Source organism: Fusarium musae, chromosome 4 (genome assembly GCF_019915245.1).
Source record: "Fusarium musae strain F31 chromosome 4, whole genome shotgun sequence".
Classification (NCBI taxonomy): Eukaryota; Fungi; Ascomycota; class Sordariomycetes; order Hypocreales; family Nectriaceae; genus Fusarium; species Fusarium musae.
Genome location: NC_058390.1, coordinates 1,215,487 through 1,241,353, shown reverse-complemented (window position 1 = coordinate 1,241,353; position 25,867 = coordinate 1,215,487). Strand labels below are relative to the sequence as shown.

At 49.2% G+C, this 25,867-nt stretch overlaps 12 protein-coding genes across 12 annotated transcripts; 7 read left to right on the top strand and 5 right to left on the bottom strand.

The window, feature by feature from the left end:
• Positions 1-1,013: 1,013 nt before the first annotated feature.
• Positions 1,014-2,213, bottom strand: J7337_005334 (uncharacterized protein; the record flags this gene model as incomplete). Its single annotated transcript, XM_044823015.1, has 1 exon — positions 1,014-2,213. The coding sequence occupies one exon, from the start codon at positions 2,211-2,213 to the stop codon at positions 1,014-1,016; it is 1,200 nt and encodes a 399-aa protein (XP_044681506.1).
• A 648-nt stretch (positions 2,214-2,861) lies between these two features.
• Positions 2,862-4,008, top strand: J7337_005333 (uncharacterized protein; the record flags this gene model as incomplete). The annotated part of the gene is made up of 2 exons (XM_044823014.1): positions 2,862-2,897; positions 2,965-4,008. 2 exons carry the CDS (start codon positions 2,862-2,864, stop codon positions 4,006-4,008), a joined length of 1,080 nt encoding a protein of 359 aa, XP_044681505.1.
• A 487-nt stretch (positions 4,009-4,495) lies between these two features.
• On the top strand, positions 4,496-5,278 carry J7337_005332 (uncharacterized protein; the record flags this gene model as incomplete). Its single annotated transcript, XM_044823013.1, has 2 exons — positions 4,496-4,498; positions 4,553-5,278. 2 exons carry the CDS (start codon positions 4,496-4,498, stop codon positions 5,276-5,278), a joined length of 729 nt encoding a protein of 242 aa, XP_044681504.1.
• Positions 5,279-5,440: 162 nt separating this feature from the next.
• Positions 5,441-6,335, bottom strand: J7337_005331 (uncharacterized protein; the record flags this gene model as incomplete). Its single annotated transcript, XM_044823012.1, has 3 exons — positions 5,441-6,019; positions 6,076-6,146; positions 6,203-6,335. The coding sequence occupies 3 exons, from the start codon at positions 6,333-6,335 to the stop codon at positions 5,441-5,443; spliced, it is 783 nt and encodes a 260-aa protein (XP_044681503.1).
• Positions 6,336-6,977: 642 nt separating this feature from the next.
• MIA40 (Oxidoreductase) lies at positions 6,978-8,121 on the top strand (the record flags this gene model as incomplete). Its single annotated transcript, XM_044823011.1, has 3 exons — positions 6,978-7,188; positions 7,242-7,605; positions 7,659-8,121. The coding sequence occupies 3 exons, from the start codon at positions 6,978-6,980 to the stop codon at positions 8,119-8,121; spliced, it is 1,038 nt and encodes a 345-aa protein (XP_044681502.1).
• Positions 8,122-8,601: 480 nt separating this feature from the next.
• On the bottom strand, positions 8,602-10,910 carry J7337_005329 (uncharacterized protein; the record flags this gene model as incomplete). Its single annotated transcript, XM_044823010.1, has 5 exons — positions 8,602-9,063; positions 9,122-9,211; positions 9,680-10,516; positions 10,568-10,684; positions 10,740-10,910. The coding sequence occupies 5 exons, from the start codon at positions 10,908-10,910 to the stop codon at positions 8,602-8,604; spliced, it is 1,677 nt and encodes a 558-aa protein (XP_044681501.1).
• A 1,529-nt stretch (positions 10,911-12,439) lies between these two features.
• Positions 12,440-14,023, top strand: J7337_005328 (uncharacterized protein; the record flags this gene model as incomplete). Its single annotated transcript, XM_044823009.1, has 1 exon — positions 12,440-14,023. One exon carries the CDS (start codon positions 12,440-12,442, stop codon positions 14,021-14,023), a length of 1,584 nt encoding a protein of 527 aa, XP_044681500.1.
• A 501-nt stretch (positions 14,024-14,524) lies between these two features.
• On the top strand, positions 14,525-16,079 carry J7337_005327 (uncharacterized protein; the record flags this gene model as incomplete). Its single annotated transcript, XM_044823008.1, has 3 exons — positions 14,525-14,639; positions 14,779-15,263; positions 15,315-16,079. 3 exons carry the CDS (start codon positions 14,525-14,527, stop codon positions 16,077-16,079), a joined length of 1,365 nt encoding a protein of 454 aa, XP_044681499.1.
• A 196-nt stretch (positions 16,080-16,275) lies between these two features.
• On the top strand, positions 16,276-17,124 carry J7337_005326 (uncharacterized protein; the record flags this gene model as incomplete). Its single annotated transcript, XM_044823007.1, has 1 exon — positions 16,276-17,124. The coding sequence occupies one exon, from the start codon at positions 16,276-16,278 to the stop codon at positions 17,122-17,124; it is 849 nt and encodes a 282-aa protein (XP_044681498.1).
• A 91-nt stretch (positions 17,125-17,215) lies between these two features.
• On the bottom strand, positions 17,216-18,184 carry J7337_005325 (uncharacterized protein; the record flags this gene model as incomplete). Its single annotated transcript, XM_044823006.1, has 1 exon — positions 17,216-18,184. One exon carries the CDS (start codon positions 18,182-18,184, stop codon positions 17,216-17,218), a length of 969 nt encoding a protein of 322 aa, XP_044681497.1.
• Positions 18,185-19,141: 957 nt separating this feature from the next.
• On the top strand, positions 19,142-23,204 carry J7337_005324 (uncharacterized protein; the record flags this gene model as incomplete). Its single annotated transcript, XM_044823005.1, has 3 exons — positions 19,142-19,498; positions 19,554-22,615; positions 22,670-23,204. 3 exons carry the CDS (start codon positions 19,142-19,144, stop codon positions 23,202-23,204), a joined length of 3,954 nt encoding a protein of 1,317 aa, XP_044681496.1.
• A 588-nt stretch (positions 23,205-23,792) lies between these two features.
• Positions 23,793-25,144, bottom strand: MDH1 (Malate dehydrogenase, cytoplasmic; the record flags this gene model as incomplete). The annotated part of the gene is made up of 3 exons (XM_044823004.1): positions 23,793-24,631; positions 24,798-24,915; positions 25,091-25,144. 3 exons carry the CDS (start codon positions 25,142-25,144, stop codon positions 23,793-23,795), a joined length of 1,011 nt encoding a protein of 336 aa, XP_044681495.1.
• Positions 25,145-25,867: the final 723 nt, after the last annotated feature.

Genomic DNA, 25,867 nt, shown 5'->3' with positions numbered 1-25,867 from the left:
CATTGATGGGCTTAATATCATGACCTCCCAAGGATTGGATGGTGAAGCTGTGGGCTATAGCCTATCTTCATGTGAGCCATGTTCTCCGAAGGTCGAGCTCGTATGGTGACAAAAGAGACAGAGGTCTTGATGGAAGTCTGGAATCTCTACCTCACAGATCTCTGGCCCATCTCTTGAACATCCTCCCAGGGTTTCATTCCGTAATTCCTTGACTCTATCCCAGTTTTCTATGGCTTTCTCCATAACATAACGAGGAATACTTGGGCCGCTATAGCGAATTTGGACCTCGAAAACACTAAAGTTTGGCTAGTGCATGTAATTAAGGGTGAAAGAGATAGGTAATTTACTGTTCTCCTGACTTTGAGTGATCTCGGTGCTCCTCAAAAGTCTTGAAGGAGATGCAGCAGGTGCTGCACCACGGCTTGCCAAGCTGCATGTTGTCGGGAAATAGTGAAGACTTGAAGACACAAATTTAGGTTGTCCTTCAAAGATGTCTGATTAAGGTGTTTTAGAATCAAAAGGACGGAAAGAGAAAAGAGAAAAGAATAAGGTTAGTAGTGGTATAAAGTTTCTATAGTACACTTGATTTGTGTTTGGAATTTCCTGAGAGATTGTAAATGAAGAAGAAATTTCTTAACCCAGATACTCAAAAGGCCTCTTATAGTCACTCTTGAAACCTTTTACTTTGGCATAAACGCCTAGGCCTTTCAAAATGGCGATCAAAATCATACTATGATCCGGCAAAGACAATAAGTCATATACAGTTTGATGGCTCGGAACATCATAGGTGTCAGAGACCAACGAGACGAGCATGACCGGAAAGTTACCTTGACTTACAGATCTCAAACTGAAGTCAAAAATTGAACGGTCACGATATTTTACCAAGCTGCTCAATTCCTGATAGGCTACTGTTAGAACGTAAACCTTATGATGTTTAAGAGACAACATACCAAAGGCAAAATGTGAAATGTTTCAGTGGAATAAATTTAGTCGTGTCTAACTTTTATAACATATCACCATTCCCTCAGTGCCTTGAGTATCGCAGTCGCCAGCTCTGCGTTTTTTGTGAACAAGTCCAACTCATGCTCTGGGTAACCAGATTGGATAGCGATCACGGCGTCCAACTTTGGGACTATGTAAATAGACTGGCCATACATACCAATCGCCGCAAACGCACCATCGTCTCCCATTTTATACTCCTTGTCCCCCCTGCCTGTCGTCCACCAACCGCTTTCATAGCCAAAGTTGGAGACAAAATTATCCGGTTGAAGAGCCCTGGCTCCGACACTGTTCTTGGCATCAGAGATGTCTTGGAACCAGCCGGGTGGCACTGAAGGGCCTTTCCCTCCGTCTTTGAAAGTTTCAAGAATAAAACACCCGAAGCGTGCCATATCTGTCAAAGTTATCGAGAGACCTCCGTGGCCATCCACGTGTCCTGCGCCTGTTGTTCGTATGTACCCATCGTATTGCATTCCAGCAGGATCCCATATCGTGTGCGAGATGTATTCGTTCAGAGGCTCTCCGGTTGCACGTGAAATCGCTGTCGACAGCACATAATAGTTCGGGTTGTAGTAGTGAAACTCTTGCCAAGGCTCAGCCACTTTCCTCGAAGTCTTGAGCCAGTTGACGACAGCTTCAGGATCCGTTTGAGGATAAAGCTCAGTGGCATACATGGGATTGGGCACATCGGCGGGACGCTCTTCTTCGGATTGTTCAACTACCCCTGAAGACATACTAGACAGAGCAAGAAGTGGCACGTCTGCCCAAGCAGTTCCTTTCAGCTCTTCGACATGTCGAGATACTGGGTCGTTGACGGATAGTTTTCCTTCTTGCTGCGCAATAGCCAGAGCTGTTGCGACGAAAGATTTTGTGACTGATTGAACGTCGTTACGAGATGCTTGAGAGTTTCCGTGTCTGTATTCTTCGAGTTTTATGGCTCCATTCTGAACAACAACGCAGCCGGTCAATCCATGCCGGCGCATGAAATTGTTAAGATCAATCCCGGAGTTTTCCTTGATAGCTTCAGCTATGTTGAAGGAAGTATCTCGAGTAAACCGTCTGAGATAAGAGCCATGTCTGACTTGAGTTGTTCGGTTCTGGAAGGTTTCTTCGCGGAGCCGATAGAGGAGCGGAGTGTAAGCTGGGTCAGCCGGGTGAATAGATGATAAGCTGAAGCTTCCGATATGATCACTCAAATGTGACAAGTCTCCCATCTTGACTGCGTGTCTTGAAACTTCGGTATGTCTATAATAGAGGAAGCTCGGTATCGTTGATATTGAGATTTTCAGGTTTGGATATTTTTGAAGTCGGGTCGCATCCGAAGCTACACAACGGAGATGGATACCGGGGTTAATAAGAGGTTCATGAGACCTCCAATCATGATTTATCATTACCTTTTGTGGTGTCCACCCAAAGTGCCTATTATCGGTAGACTCGGCCGAGCCAAACCGGCTATAACCCTCCGAACTCTGAAGCTGACATCAAATGTTAAGGCAATTCTATAGCGTCACATACTGCGAAGACTTTGAAATTAGTTTACTGGCAGACTTCCGGTATGTAATCACTGAGTTCGACTACGTTGCAGTGCATCCAGGGGAATAAACTTATCCAGATGTCAAAATATCAGCCTTACCATATCACGATGATCACGTCAACAGCGTGTACAATGCTGTGCTAGAGAGAAGTTGTACACGTCAAAGGATCATCAGGATATCTGTAGTTTTACCTCAGCTAACCCCCACTCTTGATTGGGAGCACGGCGTTGATGGGTATATAATCCTCATGTTGGGGTAAGGGAGCGGGCTCACTTCTGACTCCGACACTATCAATTCGTCCTCTGATTCCTCTGTAAACCACTCATAATGCTAGAAGTCCACTGCTCAGGCACGCCCTATGAGGTAAAGAAACTCCATTCTGCTAACGTCGTAGTCCAATCTTGGGGACTAACTTACTATTCAAATACAGATTGGTCATCAACATGGCACAGCTGCAAAAGACAGGGTTGTAGGATCTATCGCCTTTTACAAAGATCTGTTCCAAGAATCATGCGCCATGAACTGGGAGGCAGTACGCCAAGAGGCTCACCAATACATTCAGCCTCTGCAAACACTATTCCCACGCTATGTCGAGGAGCTTCAAGGTTTAGCGGACGGCGCTGGCTTCGAGCTAGTTGATATCGTCGCTCTCAACGTTCGAACAGAGATCACATTCGGCTTATATACTCGAGTCCCGAGTGCACCTATCCAGACCGATGGCTGCACGAGCGCTGCATTTCGTCAGCCTAACGGGGAGGTTCTCCTTGCGCAGAACTGGGACTGGCAGCCTGAACAAGCACCTAATCTGTTCGTCTGTCATATCTCTCAGCCTGGAACAGATATACCTGATATCTCCATGGTGACTGAAGGGGGTGTAATTGGCAAGATTGGTATCAACTCCTCTGGTGTAGGAACTTGTCTAAACGCTATCCGAGCTCGGGGCGTTGATAACACCAAAATCCCCATTCATCTCGCTCTGCGAACAGCTTTGGAATCTCATTCGGCGCGCGAAGTAGCCGAGAAGCTGTATGAAGTTGGCACAGCAGGAAGTGGTCATATTCTCGTATCAGATCCGTCTGAAGCTATAGGCTTGGAATGCACCAGCATAGGGATCAAAGAGATCAATTTTGACGGCAACGGAACACTTATTCACACGAACCATCTACTTCTTGACCATCCCGGGGTAGATGAGCCCGGCTGGATACCCGATTCCAGCGACCGCATCAAGCGCATCGCCCAGCTTCTTGATGAGAGATTGGCGACTTCAACCATCGACCATTCTTCATTCTTTGACTTCTTCAAGGATGAGCAAGGTTATCCAACAGCAATCAACCGTGATCAGTTCTCACCCGGGAACGGCAAAGCAACACTCTTCACCATTAATATGGACCTGACCAAGAGAAAAGCGATTGTCACTATGGGGAGGCCAACGAATTGGACTGAGAGAATTGAACTGTCACCAGGCTTAGCTTGAGCGGGAGAATATACACATAGCCCTTGTAATCGAAATGAAGAAGTTGCTATTGTTTCCATCTTTTTAGTTCTACAAAGCATTAACTTTGGATCATGAGAGCAGATCCATTTCTCAACTTTGTAAAACTGTGGCTTCTTATAGTCAAGGTTGTGGCTAACTTTAAGTGAAACCGCGATGCATTCCTGCTATGGAACATCGAGAGCTTATAGACATAGAGTTTATCAGAAGAAATTCATATCAGAGTACACAAGATTAGAGAGATATAAAACATTAGCATCGGAAACTTTCTATCAAAATGTCGCCCCCTTACTTCGGGTGTTCAGAAGATGCAGGGTAGCCTTAGTACTTTTGACTGTCTCAGGCGGTGTGTCATTAATCCGTTCCGCGAGATCTGGCCTTATCATGTATCTGAACACCTAGAAATCATGATGAAAGTTGTCGTTGCATTGCTCGACAACCTCCATCTTCTTCCCTCAAGCCCGTCGCCATGGTAGGCCAGACCGAATAAATATTCAAGCATACACCCGCTAACTCCTCAACGTAGAATATCGCCTACAATTCCGCCTTGCGGCAAAGCAAGTCTCTCCGCGCAGAGCTCTCCAACCTCAACAGCAAACCTCAAGCATCTCCCTCCGAAATTGGCAACGTGTCCGCCTCAATCGCCTCCTTTACCAAGACCCTCGATGAATACCAAGCTCTCGCCCGTCAGGAGATCGTCCCAAAGAAGCAAGAAGAGGGCTTCGAGCGAGTAAAGAGGTTCCGCGAAGATCTCTCCGACTTTCGAACCCAAGTCGATTCGCTGAAGAAAGTTCGCGATGATGCTCAACACCAGGCAAATCGCACAGAACTTCTTGGCCGAAGACCGTATAATGCTACACCCGAGAACCCTTATGCGAACGCTACAACAACAAACACGCACTCTGCGTTCCAGCCTCGACACCAACCTCAAGCCAGCGCCTTGACAACGGGCTCGCCAGATGAGCAGCGCGAGGCGCATGCATTCAGGGAACAGAACTTTTTCGCAAACACAAACCAAGCGCTAGATGATTATATTGCCCGCGGACAGGCTGTACTGGGCGATCTAGGTCAACAACGGGAGATGCTCAAGAGCACCCAGAAGCGACTCTACAACGTAGCCAACACCCTTGGCGTAAGCGGCGATACGATCCGTATGGTAGAGCGACGGGCAAAGGAGGACAAATGGATCTTCTTTGCGGGCGTCTTGATATTCTTCCTGTTTTGTTGGCTGGTACTCCATTTCTTGCGGTAGAAAAGAACCCCAACTGGGCTTCAAGTATTTGGAACAGGAATGCTACAGCAATGTACGCTTAGGGGTATCAGCGCGGCGCATGGAGTTTTTGAGTATCTTGTGTTGTCTTTTTGCTTGTATCATACCACGCCAAGTCAGCATGTTCTTTGCTGAAGCACTATGCTATTCGTCATCGCCGTCGCCTTCTTTGAGTGCTACTGTGAAGAGTACATCCTTGTCCGTCGTCACTGACACGACCTGGGACTCAGGCAGGATATGATTGCTAGTACTCAGCTTGCCACCGATCTCAGTATGCCAGTTCTCGACGTCCCACTCGAAGCCCTTTGTCGTGATGTTGGCAGCCTCTTTCAGAGGGATGATACCAACATGCTTGCCAAAGGCATCTTCCTCACCCTCCTCTCGAACTTGGATCTGATGACTACCAGCCTTGAGCAGGAATGTCAAACTTGAGCCAGAGAGAAGAAACAGTCGACCGGTCGCATAATCGGGGTCGTTTTGGAAGAGGTACAGGTGGTGAAGCTGAGAAAGACCCTGGTCGACACGGCCTCCAATACCTCCAAGTGCGACGATGTCGATACCTTCGGGGTATTCTTTGCGAATCCAGTTAATAGCCTTTGCAAAGTCGGTCGACTCTTGGTCAGCGTCGTGGATGACTGTCGCAGGGGAGGGTTGCGACGAGTAGAAATCGCGGACTTGTGGGGTGAGGGAATCGAGGTCGCCAATAATGAGTTGAAGGTTAGACTGTAGGATTAGCAAACCATTTAATATTACGATCCACGAGCAGTATCGCAACGTACGTATTTTCCGTGGAAAGACGACAGCTTGTGTAGACGATTCGCTCCACCATCAGCGGCTACTCTCACAGAAGCTGTGAAATGGACGTTAGGCACTGAGACCGCAAGAGCAGCATGTCAAGCTACGTACAGTTCTTCCAGAGCTTGCGCAAATTGACGCCGTTCTTCAACGGCTGGTTTAGAATGAGCAGCGCAAAGTCCTGGCCTATGTTATAGTCCTGGAGCAGCTTTGCCGGCCGCCATTCGAAAGATTTGGACGCCATGATTGAGGATATCTTTGGTTAGTATGCGACTTGCAATGAGTAGAAAAAGATGAAGTAGATGCGATCTAAATCGTCGTGTCCCTTGCGAGATATTCGCAAGTTGTCAAGACAAGAATGGTTTTGCTTTTTCCTCTCCCTGAGAAATGGCGAGACAATGCCTAGCTCGAGAAACTTCCCCTCGATTCCTGTGCGACAGCTTTCTCCCTTTCTTTCCTTTGTCTTCTGCTGATCGCTTGAACCAACGTGTTTGACAAAACAAACTTTGGTCTACTGTAACAGCCACAATCTAGGTCGAAAGTCAAAAAGAGATCTAGACGCAGCCTGCACGTTAAGCCCTATGAGGGTATAGAAGCAGCTCATATGATCAGGAATGAATGCACACTGCCTAGATCCAATAGGTAGAAGCCGATGGTGGGGGAACGTCATGGCGCGATAAGGCTGTTATCAGATAAAGAGCACGGACGGTTAAATTACGGTTACACTTTTTTTCGCGCAACTGGCCGGCATCTCGGAGACCAGGGCCAAGTATTTCCAAGCATCATACTCCAAGATTTCGATGCTCCACCACTGCTGACCAATTCCTCTTGTATTCTTGATTTCCTGCATTGACCTTCGTTCCTTTGTTAACTATTGTAATTCAAAATGTATCGTACCACTATGCGATCGGCCTCGAGGCCTGTAATTGCCAGCCTGCGCTCGAACACGATCCGCGCAGCCCCTCGACGATTTAACTCGACAGCTACTCCCGCCGACAAGTCCCGATCTTGGAAGAGCTCTGTGGCACGATTGGGTCTGGCCTTCGGTGCTGTTTATTACTACAACACAAGTCCCATCTTTGCTGATGAGGCTATCTGTGCGTTGCAATTGATACTCAGAATTAGAGATTATGCGACTAATATCGAACAGCAAAAACGGTTCCCGCACCTGCTGCCTTCTCCGACGATGACCTCCCCACTGTCGACTCCGTCCTCGAGGAGAAGCGCAAACAGATCAAGGCCAAGAGCGAGAAGCCCGCCGAGTCATCAAAGCCCTCCGACCCTCAACAGTCTAATACTCAAGCCGCTGCCGCCGATGGATCGCCTGCTGCCTTAGAAGAGGAGGCCGACCAGCAAGGCGCTTTCAACCCCGAGACTGGAGAGATCAACTGGGACTGCCCTTGCTTGGGTGGTATGGCTCACGGTCCCTGCGGTGAGGAGTTCAAGACTGCGTTCAGCTGCTTTGTGTACTCGACCGAGGAGCCCAAGGGTATGGACTGTATCGAGAAGTTCCAGTACGTCATACCGAACAATGGACTTGTTTCGTAGCTTGCTAATTCAGGAATAGGGGTATGCAAGAGTGCTTCAAGAAATACCCAGAAATCTACGGCGCTGAGCTCGCCGATGACGAGGAGGGTGCTCCCACTCCCGATTTTGGCGATGAGCAGCCCGCTCCAGACGCTCGCAAGGCGCCTGCTGCCGACAAGGCCGCCGCTACCGATTTCAAATCCCTGCCTGAAGATTCCTCTGCCGCAGCCGAGCCCGATCAACAAGTCCCTCCCCGAGCAACTTCCAGCGAAGCCGAGAAGAATACCCTTGTTAACGGATCCCGAAAGGTTCAGGATGTCGCTACCCCCATAGAGAAGCCACACAACCCAGAGTTGTGGCAGGATATGCACAAGTCCGAGGTTCCTGTGAAGGAAGTCTTCGTTGAGCCTTCGCAAGCGCATGATGCTACCGCTGCCAACGCTGAGATCAAGATTATTGAGCAGGAGAGGGAAGCCAAGAAGGAGGCTGAGAAGAAGCAGTAAAAAGGTGTAAAATATTGGCGCTGTTAAGGGCGAAGAACTACATTTTGTAAAATATTTAGGATCTTGATATGGGCGAGGTTATCCATGTGTACCAATGCTGTATGATGAGAAGGGACAGAGCCACGAAATTAATAGACACGATCACACCTCAATGTTTTAGTGTTTCGAATCTTTAAGCGACCCTTGTGAAGTTTGATTTGAGAACAGTTTTGTTGAACATAGGTATCAATTCTTATGCCTCCAAACGTGAGAGATGAGTAGTAGCCTGGTATCAGCCAGAGTAGAGAATTATGGAACAAAGCGAAAATGCAGTAAAACAAAAAACTATATCATGTAATCCATCAACAACGTTCGTTCGTTCCTTTCAGCGTTCAACAGTTACAAAGCAAAGATTTGCTTGTTTAGATGCTTCGGGCCTCAAGAGGAGCTTTTGGTACATCGGCATTTGCGTTGTTGTAGGGTATCATCGCCGCTCGACTCCTAGTTGCCGCCCTTCTTGCCCTTGTACAGATATCGTCCAACAGCACCCTCGGCAGCTGTCACACCAGCGAGGATACCAGCACCGAGAGTGACGGCCTTCCAGTCAAGCTTGCCCTTCTCATAGAGGCCCCAGCCCTTGTAGCCAAGGTATGCGCCCAGACCGACAACAGTAGCGAAGTTGGCAATAACGAGGCCAGTAGCACTTCCGTCCGACAGGCGAGAGAATTGTTGGATGAGCCAGTTGTCGGCCTTCTTGGCCTTAGCGGCAGCCTCGTCACGCTTTCGCTTCTCCTCGCGGGCCTCCTCTTCCCGTTCTACGCGAGCAGCCTGGATCTCTGTCTTGATCTCCTGCTCAAGGAAGTCGTTAGGGACAGTGTGCACGCTAGGCATATCAACATCGACCAAAGAGGCGGTGGAGGCGGACTCGTCAGTGATGACCTGAGGAGGTTGAGGGGCAGCAGCCTGGAGGGGTTAGCAAGAAGGGTCGCGGAGATGTGATGTTGTATGGAGAGTAACTCACCTCCTCAGGGCTCTGCTTGGGGCCACTGGCAGCAACGTCGGCGTAAGACACTGCGATAGAGTCAGTGATCTGATGTTGGGCACAAATACGCTACAGTGACGTGTATACTTACTGATGGTAAGGCGGGGTAGAGAGGGGAATAAGAGAGTAGACTCGAGTTGCTGGGGATTTGTTATCCTGTTGTGTTTGTCGCAAAGGGCAAATTTGATGGAGAGAAACCAAGAGAGAGTATCGTGATCGAGGAAAAGATGGAGGAGAGAAGATGGCTCTTCATGTGACGCAGATCATTGAAGCCCGCACCTTTTGAACCTGAGCTTCCGCAATTCGCCGATGACGTATGCGGCTCGAGACCCACTTGGACGCTCTCCTTCAACAAGGAAGCAGGATTTCCCTTGGCTCGGAAGAAATTGGAGTCAGGAACAGGACCTGGGGGAGCGAATCAGAAGAGCCAATTCTTCGCTGATGCTGATCAAGTTTCAGTGACAATCGTTTAATTGATGACTTGCTTATTCCCTAGAATCCCTACCATCCCTTCCAAGGAATCCATGTGTCCCTCACCATGCCCTGCTCATCAACAACATAATACACGTAAAACGCAGCCGCAGCTATACAAGCGTGATTGCACCACAGCTGAACCTTTTGTCCGACCTTGTAGTCCTCGTCAACCTTTCGTCCCTCGCTCGTCCCCAGGATCCCATGCTCCTGCGACAATCGGACCACACCCCACGCCGGACTGCCCACCACTCGGCCGAATCCGCTAAAGGCGCTGGCCTCACGCGACAGCGCGATTACTCCTGCGTTGACGAGCGCTTCGTTCCTCTCCGGGTATACACTGCATACTTCAGCCGCTACAGACACGGATTGTTGCGTCTCTGTCACAAGACCAGTTGACACTTGCTGGAGATCGTTGCAGGGGAAGTTGCCTGCGTGGAGCTCCAGCTTGATGTTATCTGGCATTGATGCCTTGAGGCTTTCGACGACATGCGCTGTTGGTGTACTGCCGACGGAGATGACAAGCTGGTGATCAGAGGGCAGAAGCTTAGCTGCGGCTAAGACGCTCGACACCTCTATGTTGAGCGTTTTCTCGGCCTCGTCTCGCGATCGACCTCCATACGAATGACCCGCGTGACAGTAGAATCCGTAGATACTAATGGCAGACGACTTCTGCGCGCGCTCTACCAAGCGGTTCAATGCAGCGCTGTTAGCTTCAACGCCTGCTCGGCGCGACCCAACATCAAGCTTGATAAAAACATCCCAGGGCTGCTTGCTTGAAGGTGACTCTTCGAGAAACTTGACCTGTTGCTCATTGTCGACCATGAGCATGATACGTAGTGATTTTCGCAACTCAACCAACCTAGGCAGCATACCAGGATAGACAGGAAGCCCGTACAGACACTGCGCAATATTCAGTACTTCTCATCTTCATAAATCTCTGGTGTATCTTACCGATTCCAAGATGCCCTCCTTCACCAGGGGTAGAGCACCTTGGATCTCGGGAATGGTGGAGGCAATGATTCCCCTGTATTTCCCATCAGCCATCATCAACCGGGTCACCTCAAGAGACTGTCAAACACCGAGTTAGCCCATAACTATCTCAAACTGTATATGTAAATCATACCTTCAATGTCTTGACATGAGGTCTAAAGCCAATGCCGAGCTTCTCAACATCGCGGTGTAAAGTCTCAACATTCGTCTTGAGAACAGGCAGATTGACAACTAGTGACGGTGTAGGAAGCTCTGAGACGTGCTTTCCGATGAAAGCTTTATGATTCTCCAGTGAGTAATCCATTTTGAAGAGCTGTCTGGGTTGCTTTGGCTGTATGATCGAAGTGTTCAACCTGGGGCGAATCGAGTAATGCGGGGAGCGATATCGAGGTCACTGCCCTGAGAAGCGTCGACTCGACTTTATACTTCTTCCGCTTCAGCTGAATCACGGACCTGAGGTATTAGTTCACTGATGAGCGGTATTTACAGTGATGGCGACCTTACAATTTGAGTATAGATAGATAGTCAAGATCGTTTCCGCGGCGGGCTCATGTTCTAGCGCCGATAGTTTCCCGCGGCCAATTACTAACAATAATTGACGATATGCCTCAGCATCATCATGAAGCTTCACCTACAAACCCAAAAACCTCAAAATTCTGCATCCTATGATCTAATTTATTCTCCTTGTATCAATCTACTTCACAGATCCGCCAGGATTCCGAAAATCATGCCTTATTTGATTCCTAAACGTATCTTACAACACCATCTGGCCCATCAAAGTGGAGCCCTGCGATCATCAAGAATGAGGCATCAGGGAGCAAGAAAGCATTGGACAGTAGATCAAGGTGTCAAAGACCACATCATAGTCACAATATCTTCTAAACTTCTCTTGCAATCTACTAAATTTTATATCATACCTACATCTTGTGCTTTTCAGGATAGCAGTTAGAAGTTTTACCCCTCCTGGAGAAGTTCAGTCCAGATCACCAATATCTCAGCTTTCCTAGAATGTGGTGGTTTAGAGAACCATGCTTCTTCGAATGGATATGAAGGCGTATGTGACATACTCGCGACCCTTCTTGATATGCCGAAAGCCTGGAGAGTATTGCAATGGTCATGCTCAAGACTTAGACCTAGCTTAGGTATCGTCTGCGTCACTCGGGCCTAGCTCCAATGCAGGGACAGGTCACGTTGGTTGAAACATCATCAATATGAATAGAATCTATTGTCAACTTAAAGCAGGCTGAAGAATTGGCTTGATGTAAAGGTAAGGTAGTGAGTGGTTCGATCAGCTTGTTACACCGCCTGTATCGACCCAGCACGGTCTATACCATGCATGACTTGAAGCTTGCCCAACACTCTAGAATTTCCAGGATCAACACCCTATATTCATAATTCTGCTCAACAGTTCAAGCCTCTAGAAGAACTCCAGCTCCGATACTTATCCAACAAGTTGAGTCATCCCGTAGTCGGAGTCGGAGAAGAGTCCCGTCTTACAAACAGCTGCCAACTGACACAACTTATACCGGAAATAATATCGTCAATCTCCATTAGTGAGTCTCCAGATCGATTCTTCGGCCAATCGTAAGGCAAGTTATACTACAAACTGGTGGTTGATTTGCTGCAGAGCACACCCTCAACGCCTGGTGCCGACTCGGCACCGAAAGATGTGGATTCTAGCACTTGCGATCCAAACAGAATCGAATTCTAGCATTTTACCCTGCTCCTCAAATCGTTATTTATTTCATCTTGATCTCATTGATTCTTCGTTCTTTTACTGATCAAAATGACATTGTTTTTTCTCTTCAGCAAATCTTCAAGAGTTATTGCAAGATGAGTGCACCGAAGCAAGACGACGACCATATTGGCGATAGCGAGAGTACTCACACTCGTGTATCAGACCAGGATCCCGAAAAACAAACCAATACGGAAACTGAAACCCCAGATGCTCCTTATTCAAGCTTCTCACTATGGCAGAAGCGGCTCATTGTTCTGGCTGCCGCTTCAACAGCCCTCTTTTCACCAATGACAGCCCAGATATACTTCCCTGCCCTGCCAGCTATAGCCAACGACTTGGGCGTGACCACATCCCAGATCAACCTTACTGTCACGACTTACATGATCTTCCAGGGTATAACACCCATGTTCATTGGCTCACTAGCTGACAGTGGTGGACGAAGACCTGCATACCTGGTATGCTTTACCATTTACATAGCAGCCAACATTGGTCTCGCCCTGGCTCCTAGCTATGGTGCTCTGCTGGGTCTTCGTTGTCTTCAATCCGCTGGCTCTGCTAGCACTGTTGCGTTATGCTTCGCTGTTGTGGCTGATGTTGTCACCTCAGCCGAAAGAGGTCAGTACATCGGTCTGACAGCTGTTCCATCAGTGCTGGGTCCATCATTGGGTCCAATTATAGGTGGCGTGCTCGCCGAGTTTCTAGGCTGGAGGTCAATTTTCTGGTTTCTCGCCATCTTCGCCGGTGTAGCCATTGCTCTTCTCGCTTTGTTCTACCCAGAAACATGCCGTGAGATTGTCGGTGATGGCAGTATCAAAGCGCCTTTGATGTACCGTTCAGTATGGCAGATTCTTGCATCCCGACGGAAGCGTTCTGAGTCAGAGAAGAACGGTTTGAGTCGGCAAGGCTCAAGAGCCTCGACCGTCAAGAAGTTCAAATTCAAGTTCCCCAATGTCCTCGACTCGATTTTGATGTTGTTTGAGAAAGAAACTGGTTTCCTTCTCGGCTTCAGCAGTATCTGCTTCGCTGGCTTCTACTGCATAGCAACCGCCATGCCCACTCTATTCAAGGAGATATATGGCTACAACGAACTTGAGATCGGACTGACCTTTCTCCCTCTGGCAGCTGGATCAGTCATTGCAGCGTTCATCGTGGGTAGTCTTACAAATCGCAACTTCAAGCGACATTGCGAGAAGCAGGGCATACCATACGAGCGAAGTAAGCAGCAAGACCTATCCGGCTTTCCAATTGAGCGTGCTCGTCTGGAAATCGGCTTCCCTCTCCTAATGCTCGCGGCTGCTACGCTCGTCTGTTGGGGATGGGCCGTTCACGCCCGGGCTCATATTGCTGTCCCGTGTGTGCTGAGTGGAATCTTGGGCGTAGGAGTCGTTGGCTGTAATAATACAGTCAATTCGCTGCTGATTGACATCCATCCCAGGAAGGCTGGCACGGCGAGCGCTGCGAATAACCTTACGCGCTGTCTAGTAGGAGCGGGAGCCAGTGCAGCAATTGTGCCAATGATTGATGCTATGGGTACTGGCTGGGCTTTCACCCTAGTTGGAGGACTCTATGTCCTTGGGTGTCCTATTTTGATCACTGTCATGGTTCGTGGAGTCAAATGGCGCGAGGAGTTGAGAGTGAAAGAAGAGAAGAAACAAAAGGCCAAGGAAGTCCAAGAGTGAGGTTGAATAGTTTACTAAGAAGCAACAAGCACCTAATGCACGGATCTGATACAATACAAGGTAGAAAGTCTCGATCAGAATGGTCAGCAATACGAGACAAAATTTTATAGAATAATTAATCTTAATTTCAAAGGTCAAATGGTTGTTGGCAATGAGAATCTCAAGATTATCACTGCTCAGAATGTGGGGATCACCTCTTTGCCGTTCGTCTTTTTACACCTGCAAAATTTGACCCTTCAACTACATGGTGTTACACCAGATCTTGCCAGTCTTGCCCGTTGTGATGATTCGGTCTTGAAAAAAATGCCTTTATCCTATATATTCACCGGGATCCAATCTCTAGGCAGTTTCCTAGCCCAGGTCCTCTCGCGAATATTTTTCTCATTGTTCATCCTGACGATCACTATCGCCATCTACAGGGTATCCCTCCATCCTCTGGCGCGTATTCCTGGACCAAGACTGGCGGCGATTTCAAGCTTCTGGCATGCATATAATGCTCGAATGGGGCGCATGGCATATCTTGGGAAGACACTTCATGGAAAATACGGACCTGTTGTGCGTGTTGGTCCTAATGAAGTATGGTTCAATAGCAAAGAGGCTTTCCATGCCATTTACAGTTCGTTTCTCACCTCATACACAACTGTCAACTGACAGTTTCATCAGGTAGTGGGAGTGGCTATGAAAAGTCCGACTTTTACTGTAATACCAAATTGTTCACATGAAATAGCAAGGCGGGAACTGACATCCATGTATAGTGGCAACTGCCTTGAGCAAGCCTCACATCGACTGGCATCTCAACCCCGAATTCCAAGATAATCTCGATCTTCTGTCAGAGCGAGATGCGAGACGCTACCGCCTTCAACGCCGACTCATTGGGCCTGTGTATCAGACTTCCAATCTGATACAGTATGAAGCTGCAATTGATGAGGTTCTTGCACGCTGTATCGCCAAGCTAAAGACATTGAACGGTGCTCAGGTTGAACTCAACGAGTGGATGCACATCATCGCCGTCGAATGCCTTGGTGCGATCGTGCTATCCTGGTCGCCAGGAATGCTAAAGAACGGCACTGATAATGGTTCTGGTGCTCACGCATACCATGGCTGGAGACGAAAGAGTGTCTTTGGTTTGTTCCCAATGGCTGCTAAGCTGGAGTTCTTACACAAGTCAATCGGGCGACTCTTCAGTACTGTCTGGGGCATAAACTTCCAACCGCCAAAGGACTTCAGGCCATTCTTTCCGGTGAGATAACTTCGACGGTATTGTAAAGTGTTGCGGTGCTGATCAGCGTAGGATGTCGGCAAAAGAGTCTCAAGACGTGTGAACGCAGCCACGAAATCCAAGCTCAATAAAGATGATCGCAAAGATCTCCTAGCGGATTTGATCCAGCTACATAAAGAGAAACCTAACTTTACAGAACTTTACCTTCGCAAGATGGCTGTGACCAACTTCGGTGCTGGGCATGAGACCATGGCATCAACACTTACCTCGATCTTTGCGCTACTAGGCTCAAACGATGATGTTCAAGCACAAGTATTTCAAGAGATCCTTGGAGCAAGTAATCCCGCTGAATACTCCACTGCAACTCGCTTATCAGAGACGCAATCACTCATCAAGGAAGCCAAGCGGCTGTATCCCGTCATCAGCATGTCATTGCCGCGCAAGGTCCCCTCAGAAGGCCTTCATCTTCATGGCTACTATTTCTCACCAAACACAACTGTGGGTTGTAACCCAGTAGCTCTGCATCGCAACCCAGAGATCTTTGGTTCAGATTCGGATATGTTCAACCCAGCCCGTTGGTCAACTGCAGATCCCGACGCAGCACGTACAATGGAACGTGTCAACCTCAGCTGGGGCGGCGGCTCCAGATCATGTCCAGGACGACATTTAGCAGAGCTGGTAGTCTTCAAGGTCGTCCCTGCCTTGGTGAAGGAGTTTAAAATCGAGGTCGACGTGCCTCCCGAAGACAAGAATCGGTCGTATTTCTTGTCAATGCTGATAGGGGTCAAAGCGCGCTTCATTGAACGAGACGCAGGGCTATCGTCGGACAAAGAATGAGTTCCTAGAGCTTTCGGTTTTTTTTTTCACCTATGATGTCTAGCTGGAAGGGTTGTGTGCCGGCTCCATCACATCTGTCATCTGTCTCCAGTTGCGCCCTTCGGACGACATACTCTGCATTATTAATGTATTTCTATAAGTACCCAAGATAGGGCCTTTGGATCGCTCTTTGAAGCATGCGCATTCAAGAACCACAATGGTGAAACCAATCGTCACAGAGAACGCCCTGATCAAGGGAAGCCGTGTCGCTTATGGTGTTTACGGCACTGGAAACCCAGTCGTCCTTATCCATGGAACACCGTCCTCATCCCTCATTTGGCGCAACATTGTACCAAAGCTCGTCGATGGTGGCTACAAGGTCCACGTCTTTGACCTTCTTGGCTTCGGCCTTTCTGAACGCCCATGGGACTCGGCTGTCGACACTTCAATGACAGGCCAAGTCGCAATTTTAGAGGGCCTTTTGGACCTTTGGGGTTTAGAGAAGACTCATATCATTGCCCATGATATCGGGGGTGGTATCGCACAGCGCTTCTCTGTGTTCTCACCCGAAAGAGTTTTATCTCTAACTCTTATCGACGTCGTAAGCTTCGATAGCTACCCCTCAAAGCGGACCAAACAGCAAATGCGGAATGGCCTTGAAGCACTGATCAAGACAGACAGTGACCAACACCGAGCACACTTCAGAGAATGGCTGTTGTCCGCCGTCAAGAATCCCGACAAGCTTGAGAAGTCAAGTCTCAATACATATCTGGACTATATCTCGGGTCCCATTGGTCAACCGAGTCTGTTTGAGCATCAAGTTCGACACTATGATCCGAAGCACACGTTAGAAGTGGCGCCTCGTCTTGGTGAACTCAAGAAACTACCTGTGCAGTTAATCTGGGGTGCCGATGATGCCTGGCAGGTGGTTGATTGGGCTTACAAGCTTCACGATGCTGTTCCTGGGTCAGAACTGATAATTGTGGAGGACGCTGGCCATTTCTCTCCTGAGGATCAACCAGAGAAGATATCAGAGCTTCTTATTAGCTTTCTAGGGAAACACTGATGTTAACGCGTACTGGTTAGACTATATGGCTGGACTTGACATAATTGAAGCAGCCTTTTATTCTCTCTATATGATTTGGCTCAATATTAACTCAAACCCTTCTTAAGGCGTCGTTTTGTGCTTCTTTAGCACGCTGATGCCATCTTGTACCAGGCGCAAGGAACTCAAATACGTGCGGCACTCCAGGCCAGAGGTGAAACTCGACCTCGACATTGTTTTCCAACAGTCTTTTCACAAACTCTAGATCTTCATCCCTGAATAAGTCGAGAGTTCCAACGTCCACGTATGTAGATGGGAGCCCCTTGTAGTTCTGAGCCCTCGCTGGTGCTGCATATGGTGAAACATCTGCGTCTGGCTTCCCAGCCTTATCTTCGCCAACATAAGCCTTCCATGCGAGCTGATTGTGTTGTGCGGTCCAAGTAGCGAGTTTCAGAAACTCGGTATCAGGAGGATGGCAGGTCCTGTCGTCCAGTTCAGGGTATATGGCCATTAGCTTTGCAACCGGTGGATCGAGCTCCCTATCCCTAGCCATGAGTACAGTTCCGACAGCTATGCCTCCGCCGGCACTATTCCCTTTGACGCATATCCGGGATGGGTCGATATTTAGCTCTTTTGCGTGATCTATAAGGTACTTGAGACTCGCAAAGCTATCCTCCACAGCTGTAGGATAGGGATGCTCAGGTGCAAGGCGATAGTCAACCGCGAACACTGGTCTTTCAATTTCGAGCGCCATAGCGGCATTGGTTCCTCCGCATATTTCCACAGTGCCCGAAACAAAGCCACCGCCATGAATCACAAGAATTGCGGGTTGTGGTTCTTTCGCTCTCAGGACCTTTGGTGTTGCATACCGGCGAAGGAGTATCCCTACGCCATCATAGCTCTCAACCGTATAGTCTGTCTGTTCAACGATATCAGGAGAGGGTGGCTTGAGAAACACTTTTAGAAACAGAGCGTGGTTGTTGTGACGCATTTCGAGGGCTGTCTCAGGGGGGGCTGGAGGGCGGCCGGATTTGATAAGGGCCAGCGCCTCAGCGAATTCAGTATCATATTGAACAGGCATAACGAACGAGGAGGTACGTAATAATCGTGAACGTGAGTTGTCTCTTTGGCCGAAGAGAACATTTACGGTTACTTAGGCCTTTATACACATATCTAATCTACTTAATATACCCGAGGCCGAAGGTTGAGCTACTGTGAGGGGTACGAACAAGATCAACTCATGTTGCCTGTCTAATGTCGGCAATAGAGAAATAACATCACCCATCGGAACCATTGACCCGAGTGATTTAACACGAGCAAAATGAATTCACAATACATATTAGGCTGATGCTGGAAGATGCCAGAGATCGCTTACATGATTGGCTGGTTCGTAAGGTTTCTCGTTTAGACAAGCTTACTCTACCGAAGAAATGTCATGGATGCCAGTAGCGCTCGCTAAATTGTAGTTATTGGGTACTATTAGCAAATGATTTGATCAGATCAGATCTGGGAGATAGAAAATGGTACCTTGACACAGGTTTGGGTCTGAGACATTTCTTTAAGTGTCTTCCCTCTTACATACTGGGCTGTCCTCTGATGCTCCAATGAGGGGTTCAGTCACTGTTCCTGCTTCCCCGAAAACATTGGTTTCTCATTCGCCTCCTGAACCGTATTAAGCCTAAATTAACTCTCCCGCTGAGAATGTGCTTAGGCAGCTGTTATTGAGAAGACAATGGAGATTTTTGGAAGCAGATGGCGGGCCGTCAGGTGTCACGTGACGCTATCGGTGGATGACAAGCTCCGGGACGCCGGTCCATACCGTACTAAGCGTGGCGTGGGCCAAACCCATCGATTACCTCGACGAAAAGTACAGATCGCGACTTGCAGGTTGCAACCAAGAAATTGGGAAATTTAGCCACTCGCGGGCAGACAACCGCAAACACTCGAAAAGAGTCAAACATTTTCATCTAATGATATAGCTCAAACTCGAAAATACCCTCAGATCGAGATACGCCTATCTCGACCCCTTTCGCCCATCATGGCACCCCTCGTCGACAACCCGCAGATCAAGCACGCCGAGCTGCTGCGCCCGTTGTCATTCCATTTCCACGCATACATCTGGCCCTTTACTATTATCTGGCCCATCTTCTTCGCATTCTACTTGAGCCCCGAGCTCTACGAAAGGTACATTGGCGCCGAGGAATGGACTGTCGTCTGGGTTGGAACCATTATCACTCTGCAGTCTCTCGTCTGGCTCAGCACACATTGGAGTGTTGATCTTGAGGGCAAATTCAAGGCCTCCAAGGCTAAGGATGTCGAGGATGCGGAGTTGATCAAGGTCATTCCCATCGCAAACGCCGGTTCCGCCGAGATTTGCAAGCTTCTTCGCGATAAGGTGGGGAGATTTTGATATTCAGAAACAGCTCAAATTACTAACACCGTCGTTGCAGGCTGGTGGCAAGCTTAACACTTCGTTTCTCTTCCAGAAGCGACGCTTCCTCTACGATCCCACTACCAAGTCTTTCACAACCCTCAAGTACGATATCGATGTCGAGCCCAAGCCTTCTATCGGCCACTTCCAGACTTCCAAGGGTATCCAAACCCAGACCGAGTTGTCGCGAATTGAGCAGCACTATGGCAAGAATGCTTTTGATATTCCGGTGCCCACTTTCACCGAGCTCTTCAAGGAGCACGCAGTCGCCCCATTCTTCGTCTTCCAGATATTCTGTGTCGGACTTTGGATGCTTGATGAGTACTGGTATTATTCGCTCTTTACTCTCTTCATGCTTGTCGTGTTCGAGAGTACTGTCGTCTGGCAGCGTCAGCGCACCCTGAACGAGTTCCGTGGCATGAGCATCAAGCCCTACGATATGTGGGTGTTCCGTCTGGGCAAGTGGATCGAGGTACAAAGTGACGAGCTTCTCCCTGGCGACCTCGCCTCTGTCAACCGAACCAAGGAGGATAGTGGTGTTGCTTGTGATATGCTCTTGGTCGAGGGTACCGCCATTGTCAACGAGGCTATGCTTTCCGGCGAGAGTACTCCTCTCCTCAAGGACTCTATCCAACTTCGACCCTCCGATGTTCCTCTGGACGCTGAAGGTCTCGATAAGAACGCTTTCTTGTGGGGTGGTACCAAGGTTCTCCAGATCACGCACGGAAACCCTGACCAGGAGAAGCCTAAGCTTTCCTCTGGTGTTCCACCTCCCCCAGATAACGGTGCTATGGCCATCGTCATGAAGACTGGTTTCGAGACTTCTCAGGGTAACCTGGTTCGAACTATGATCTACTCCACTGAACGAGTATCTGCCAACAACGCCGAGGCTCTCTTCTTCATCCTGTTCCTTCTGATTTTCGCCATTGCTGCCGCTTGGTATGTTTGGGACGAGGGTGTTCGCAAGGACCGCAAGCGCTCTAAGCTCATGCTCGACTGTGTCTTGATTGTTACCAGTGTCGTTCCCCCTGAGCTCCCCATGGAGCTTAGTCTTGCCGTCAACACCAGTTTGGCAGCTCTGGCTAAGCTGGCTATCTTCTGTACTGAGCCCTTCCGAATTCCCTTCGCTGGTCGTGTTGATGTGGCCTGCTTTGACAAGACAGGTACCCTGACTGGCGAGGATCTCGTCGTTGAGGGTATCGCTGGGCTGGCTCTTGGGCATGAAGATGAGATCAAGGATACCAAGGAGGAGGATGGTGCGCACTCTACCATGACTGCTGTCACAGAGGCTTCTCTCGAGACTAAGCTGGTTCTTGCCACAGCCCACGCCCTTGTCAAGCTTGACGAGGGAGACATCGTTGGTGACCCTATGGAGAAGGCTACTCTGACTTCACTTGGCTGGACTCTTGGTCGCAACGATACCCTTATGAGCACTAACAAGGCTGGCAGTACACATGGTACCGTTCAGATCAAGCGTCGATTCCAGTTCTCGTCTGCCCTCAAGCGTCAAAGTTCTGTTGCTATGGTTCACGGAAACGATATCAAGACCGGACACAAGATCAAGGGTACTTTCGCTGGTGTCAAGGGTGCGCCCGAGACCATCCAGAAGATGCTCAAGGTGATCCCCGATGACTACGAAGAGACTTACAAGTACTTCACTCGCAAGGGTTCTCGTGTTCTGGCTCTCGCTTACAAGCAGCTGACCATCGATACTGAGCTTGGTTCTGGAAAAATCAATGATCTGAAGCGAGAGAAGGTTGAGTCTGACTTGACCTTCGCCGGTTTCCTCGTTTTGCACTGCCCGCTTAAGGATGATGCCAAGGAGGCTGTCCAGATGTTGAACGAGAGCAGCCATCGCGTTGTCATGATTACTGGAGATAACCCCCTTACCGCCGTCCATGTCGCTCGTGAGGTTGAGATCGTTGATCGTGACGTCCTCATCCTTGATGCCCCCGAAGATAATTCCAACGGTGACAAGCTCGTCTGGAAGAGTGTTGATGATAAGGTCAGCATCACGGTCGACCATACAAAGCCCATTGACCCCGAGATCATTCGCTCCAAGGATATCTGCGTTACTGGTTACGCTCTTGCCAAGTTCAAGGGACAAGTCGCCTGGAATGAGATTTTGCGTCATACCTGGGTCTACGCTCGTGTTTCCCCTAAGCAAAAGGAGGATATTCTCCTTGGTCTCAAGGATATGGGTTACTACACTCTGATGGCTGGTGACGGTACCAACGATGTTGGTGCTTTGAAGCAGGCTCACATTGGTATTGCTTTGTTGAACGGAACACCTGAAGATCTCACCCGTATTGCCGAACATTCCCGCAACACTAAGATGAAGGAGATGTATCAGAAGCAATGTGACCTCATGAAGCGTTTCAACCAGCCAAATCCTCCTGTCCCAGCTATGATTGCCCACTTGTACCCCCCTGGACCTCAGAACCCTCAGTTTCAGAAGGCTATCGAGCGTGAAGCTCAGAAGAAGAATGTTACCCCCGAGGAATACGCCAAGTCGCAGGGCTTCGATTTCGAAACCATCACTTCTCCTGGCGCTCAGGCTCTTATGGATGCTGGTCCTCACGCTAACCGCCAAGGAGAGGCTGCTAAGAAGGCCGCCGGTTTCGCTGACAAGCTTGCGTCTGGTATGATGGAGGCTGAATTGGGCGATGACGAGCCTCCTACTCTCAAGCTCGGCGATGCCTCAGTTGCTGCTCCTTTCACATCCAAACTCCGAAACGTCGTTGCTGTCCCCAATATCATCCGCCAGGGTCGTTGCACTCTCGTCGCCACTATCCAGATGTACAAGATTCTCGCTCTCAACTGTCTTATTACCGCCTACTCCTTGTCCGTCTTGTATCTTGAGGGTATCAAGTTTGGTGACACACAGTATACCATCAGTGGTATGCTCATGTCGGTTTGCTTCCTCAGCATTTCTCGCGCTCGTGTCGTCGAGGGCCTCAGCAAGGAACGTCCTCAGCCCAACATCTTCAACGTTTACATCATCGGCTCTATTCTGGGACAGTTTGCTGTTCACATCGTCACTCTGATCTACATCGCCCGACTCTGCGATAGACTTGCTCCGTAAGTTAATACTGCATACTTCATGGTCCTGATATGATAGCTAACATTTTATAGTCGCTCTGAGGATGTTGATCTCGAGGCTGAATTTGCTCCATCTCTGCTCAACTCTGCCGTCTACCTTCTCCAGCTTATTCAGCAAATCTCTACCTTCGCCATCAACTATCAAGGCCGTCCCTTCCGTGAGTCTCTCTCCGAGAACAAGGGTATGTTCTACGGTATCGTCGGTGTCTCCGGACTGGCTTTTGCCTGCGCTCTCGAGCTTTTCCCCGACATCAACGAGGGTATGAAGCTTGTTCCTTTCTCGGACGAGTTCAAAACCAACATGACCGCCGTCATGGTCATCGACTACGGTGCTTGCTGGCTTATCGAGGTCACCCTGAAGAAGTTCTTCAGTGATTACCGACCCCGCGATATTGCCGAGCGACGACCTGAGCAGCTGGAGAGGGAGGCTGTTCGCCGCGCCGCCGCCCAGAAGAAGAAGGACGAGGAAGAGGAGCAAAAGAGACTCGAGAAGGTTGCTGAGTTTGAGCGCAAGGTCGAGGAGCGACGAAGAAAGATTGAGGAGTGGCGAACTGGAAGGACTCAATAGTCTTACTCGATCATAATGAGATGATTGAGATTTTGGTTTAGATCTCATGGGAGGCTTTAGACTAAGCGTACTATCATAGACAGGAGGCAATTATCAGGTATGGGTAGGCTGGAGAAGATAGGAGCCTGCTAATTTGACGGTGTATACTATTGGTGAGTAGACTTGATTATGAACATAACCTATTTTTTATTTGCTATCAAGGCCCAAAGTGACCTACCATTTGTTTGGCAAAGGCCAGATTGATTGTAACGCTGTGTCCAGACGACTACGGAGTACCTCTGATTGTAGTATCAACATTCACTTGCTGGTCAAATTCAGTCACTAACAAAATCTTGGGGTATTTTTTTTCATTCATTGCTATAGTACAGACACAGACCGGATTTCCAAGTCTATAGAGGTGGTAGAACAGTAGGAAAGAAAGCATGGGTATATCAATCGCTCATACACCCCGGCTCTTATTCCCGATCCTCACACGAAAGACATCCGTACTGAGAGTTTATCTCTATCCTTTTTCCCCTTTTCGCCACAACACCCAGTTCTTTTAAGCTAGGTTGTTCTCTAAAAGCTCGAAGCGGGCCCAGAGATCATTTATTTGGGAGGGTTGGAGGCAACGAAGGCAACGCCCTTCTCGATGTTCTTCTTGAGGTCGACGAGAGCAGCGTCAACGAGCTTCTCCTCGTTGGCATCGAGCTTGCCGAGAGGGTGAATCTTCTCAACACCCTCGGGGCCGAGCTCAACCTTGGAGCTGAAGAACTCGATACCCTGGTCCTTGTAGAGAGGGGACTCGACGAAAGAGGGCTCAATGACACCCTTCTCGCCCTGGACAGCGCGGAGGATGGAGTCAGCCATGCGGGCACCAGCCATGGCCATGGAAAGAGTGGCAGAGCCAGCACCATCCTTGGCCTTGACAACCTCATCACCACCGAATTGGACACGCTTGACGAGCTCAGCGTTGGAAGAGAGGTCGGGGTGGTTGGACTGAGAGAAGAGAGGGACGATGGTGACACCGGAGTGGCCTCCGACAACGGTGATGTTCTCGTCCTTGGGGTCGGTGCCCTTGATCTCGGAAACGAATCGGGAGGCACGGACAACATCGAGGGTGGTAACACCGAAGAGGGTCTTGGGGTTGTAGACACCCTCGGCCTTGAAAACCTCCTTGACGATGGGGACAGTAGAGTTGACGGGGTTGGAGATGATCAGGAGCTTGGCCTTGGGAGCAGCCTGAGCGGCGGCCTTGGCGAGGTCGCGGACGATGGAGGCGTTGGTGTTGAAGAGATCGTCACGGGTCATACCGGGCTTGCGGGGAACACCAGCGGGAATGAGGACAACCTCGGCACCGGAGAGAGCCTCCTTGAGGCCGGCAGCGTTGGGCTCGTAGCCTTTGACGGTGGACTTGGTGTTGACGTGGGAGATGTCAGCAGCAACACCTGCATTTCACTTGTTAGCTGGTGGTCCAGATCTGGCGAGGTGGCAACAAAGGCGAATTGAGTTACAGCGAGCATGATCAGCATGACCGTCGCTCGATTCTCATTTATGCCAATTCGCAATTGCCTTTGACCTCGACCGAGAGCATCTAGTGATGTCGTTACGTACCGGGTCCGCCACGGATATCGTAGAGAGCGAGGTCAGTGACGCGGGGGTTCATCTTGAGGAGAAGAGAGAGAGGCTGGCCAATGCCACCGGCAGCACCGAGAACGGTGACCTTGGAGAGCTATAGAAGGCATGTTAGTACTTGTTGGAAGCATTGAAACGGTTTCAGCTGCTCTGAAACTCAAATTTGATCTCATGATGGCTCCTCAACAGCCGGGCCGGTGTCGATCGGTGAAGAGGAAAAAAACCACAAAAGACACAAATCGGTGCGCTCATGAGTGAGGGCATTAACTTACGTCACGGGCGGTGGCCGAGAAAGCACGGCGCTGGATACGGGATGCGGCGAACATTTTTGCGATTGATTAACTCTTCAATTGGAGAAAAGGGTAAAAGAGGACGGGATGCGGGTGGAAAAGAAGAAGAGGTTGGCGATGAGCACTTTAAATACGGGGAGGGAGAACCGGAAGGAGGAGGATGGGGAAGCTCCAGTGCGACGCAATTCAAGGCATATTATGTCATTTCGGGTTTAGCGTATCGAGCTGAGGGGCCGGAGCGGAGGAGGCTCGGAATTTCGATTGTTGAGAAGACACGCCAGACAGGATAAGAACCTCTTACATGATCAAATACCTGTTATGATCATCTAGTGAATCTCTCAATTTTAAAATACCCGATGGCTCATATATGCTCTGAGGAGATTTCAAGTCTCAAAAGTGTTGCGCTGAACACCACATTGTCTAGGCCATCTGATCACTAGATCGTAGGTGGAATATGTCAGTAAATCAAGCAGACTGAGACTGCATTAGTTGAGCATCCTGGCTGCCTGGTTGGCTCGCTTCCACATCATTCACTTATCCATTCATCCGACACTGTAAGAAGCTTCTTCGACTTACACCGAATTGCTGGACTTATGGATCCATGCCCCGTGAACATCCAGCATAAAGCGGATCAATGGCTTTACGCTTGCAGAACCACATGATGGCTCATATATCAGATTTCTACGGGTGCCTCGGAAAGAAACATAAAACAGCTGCACGTGTACGGCATACGACAAAAGAGCCGAGCACAAATACCCT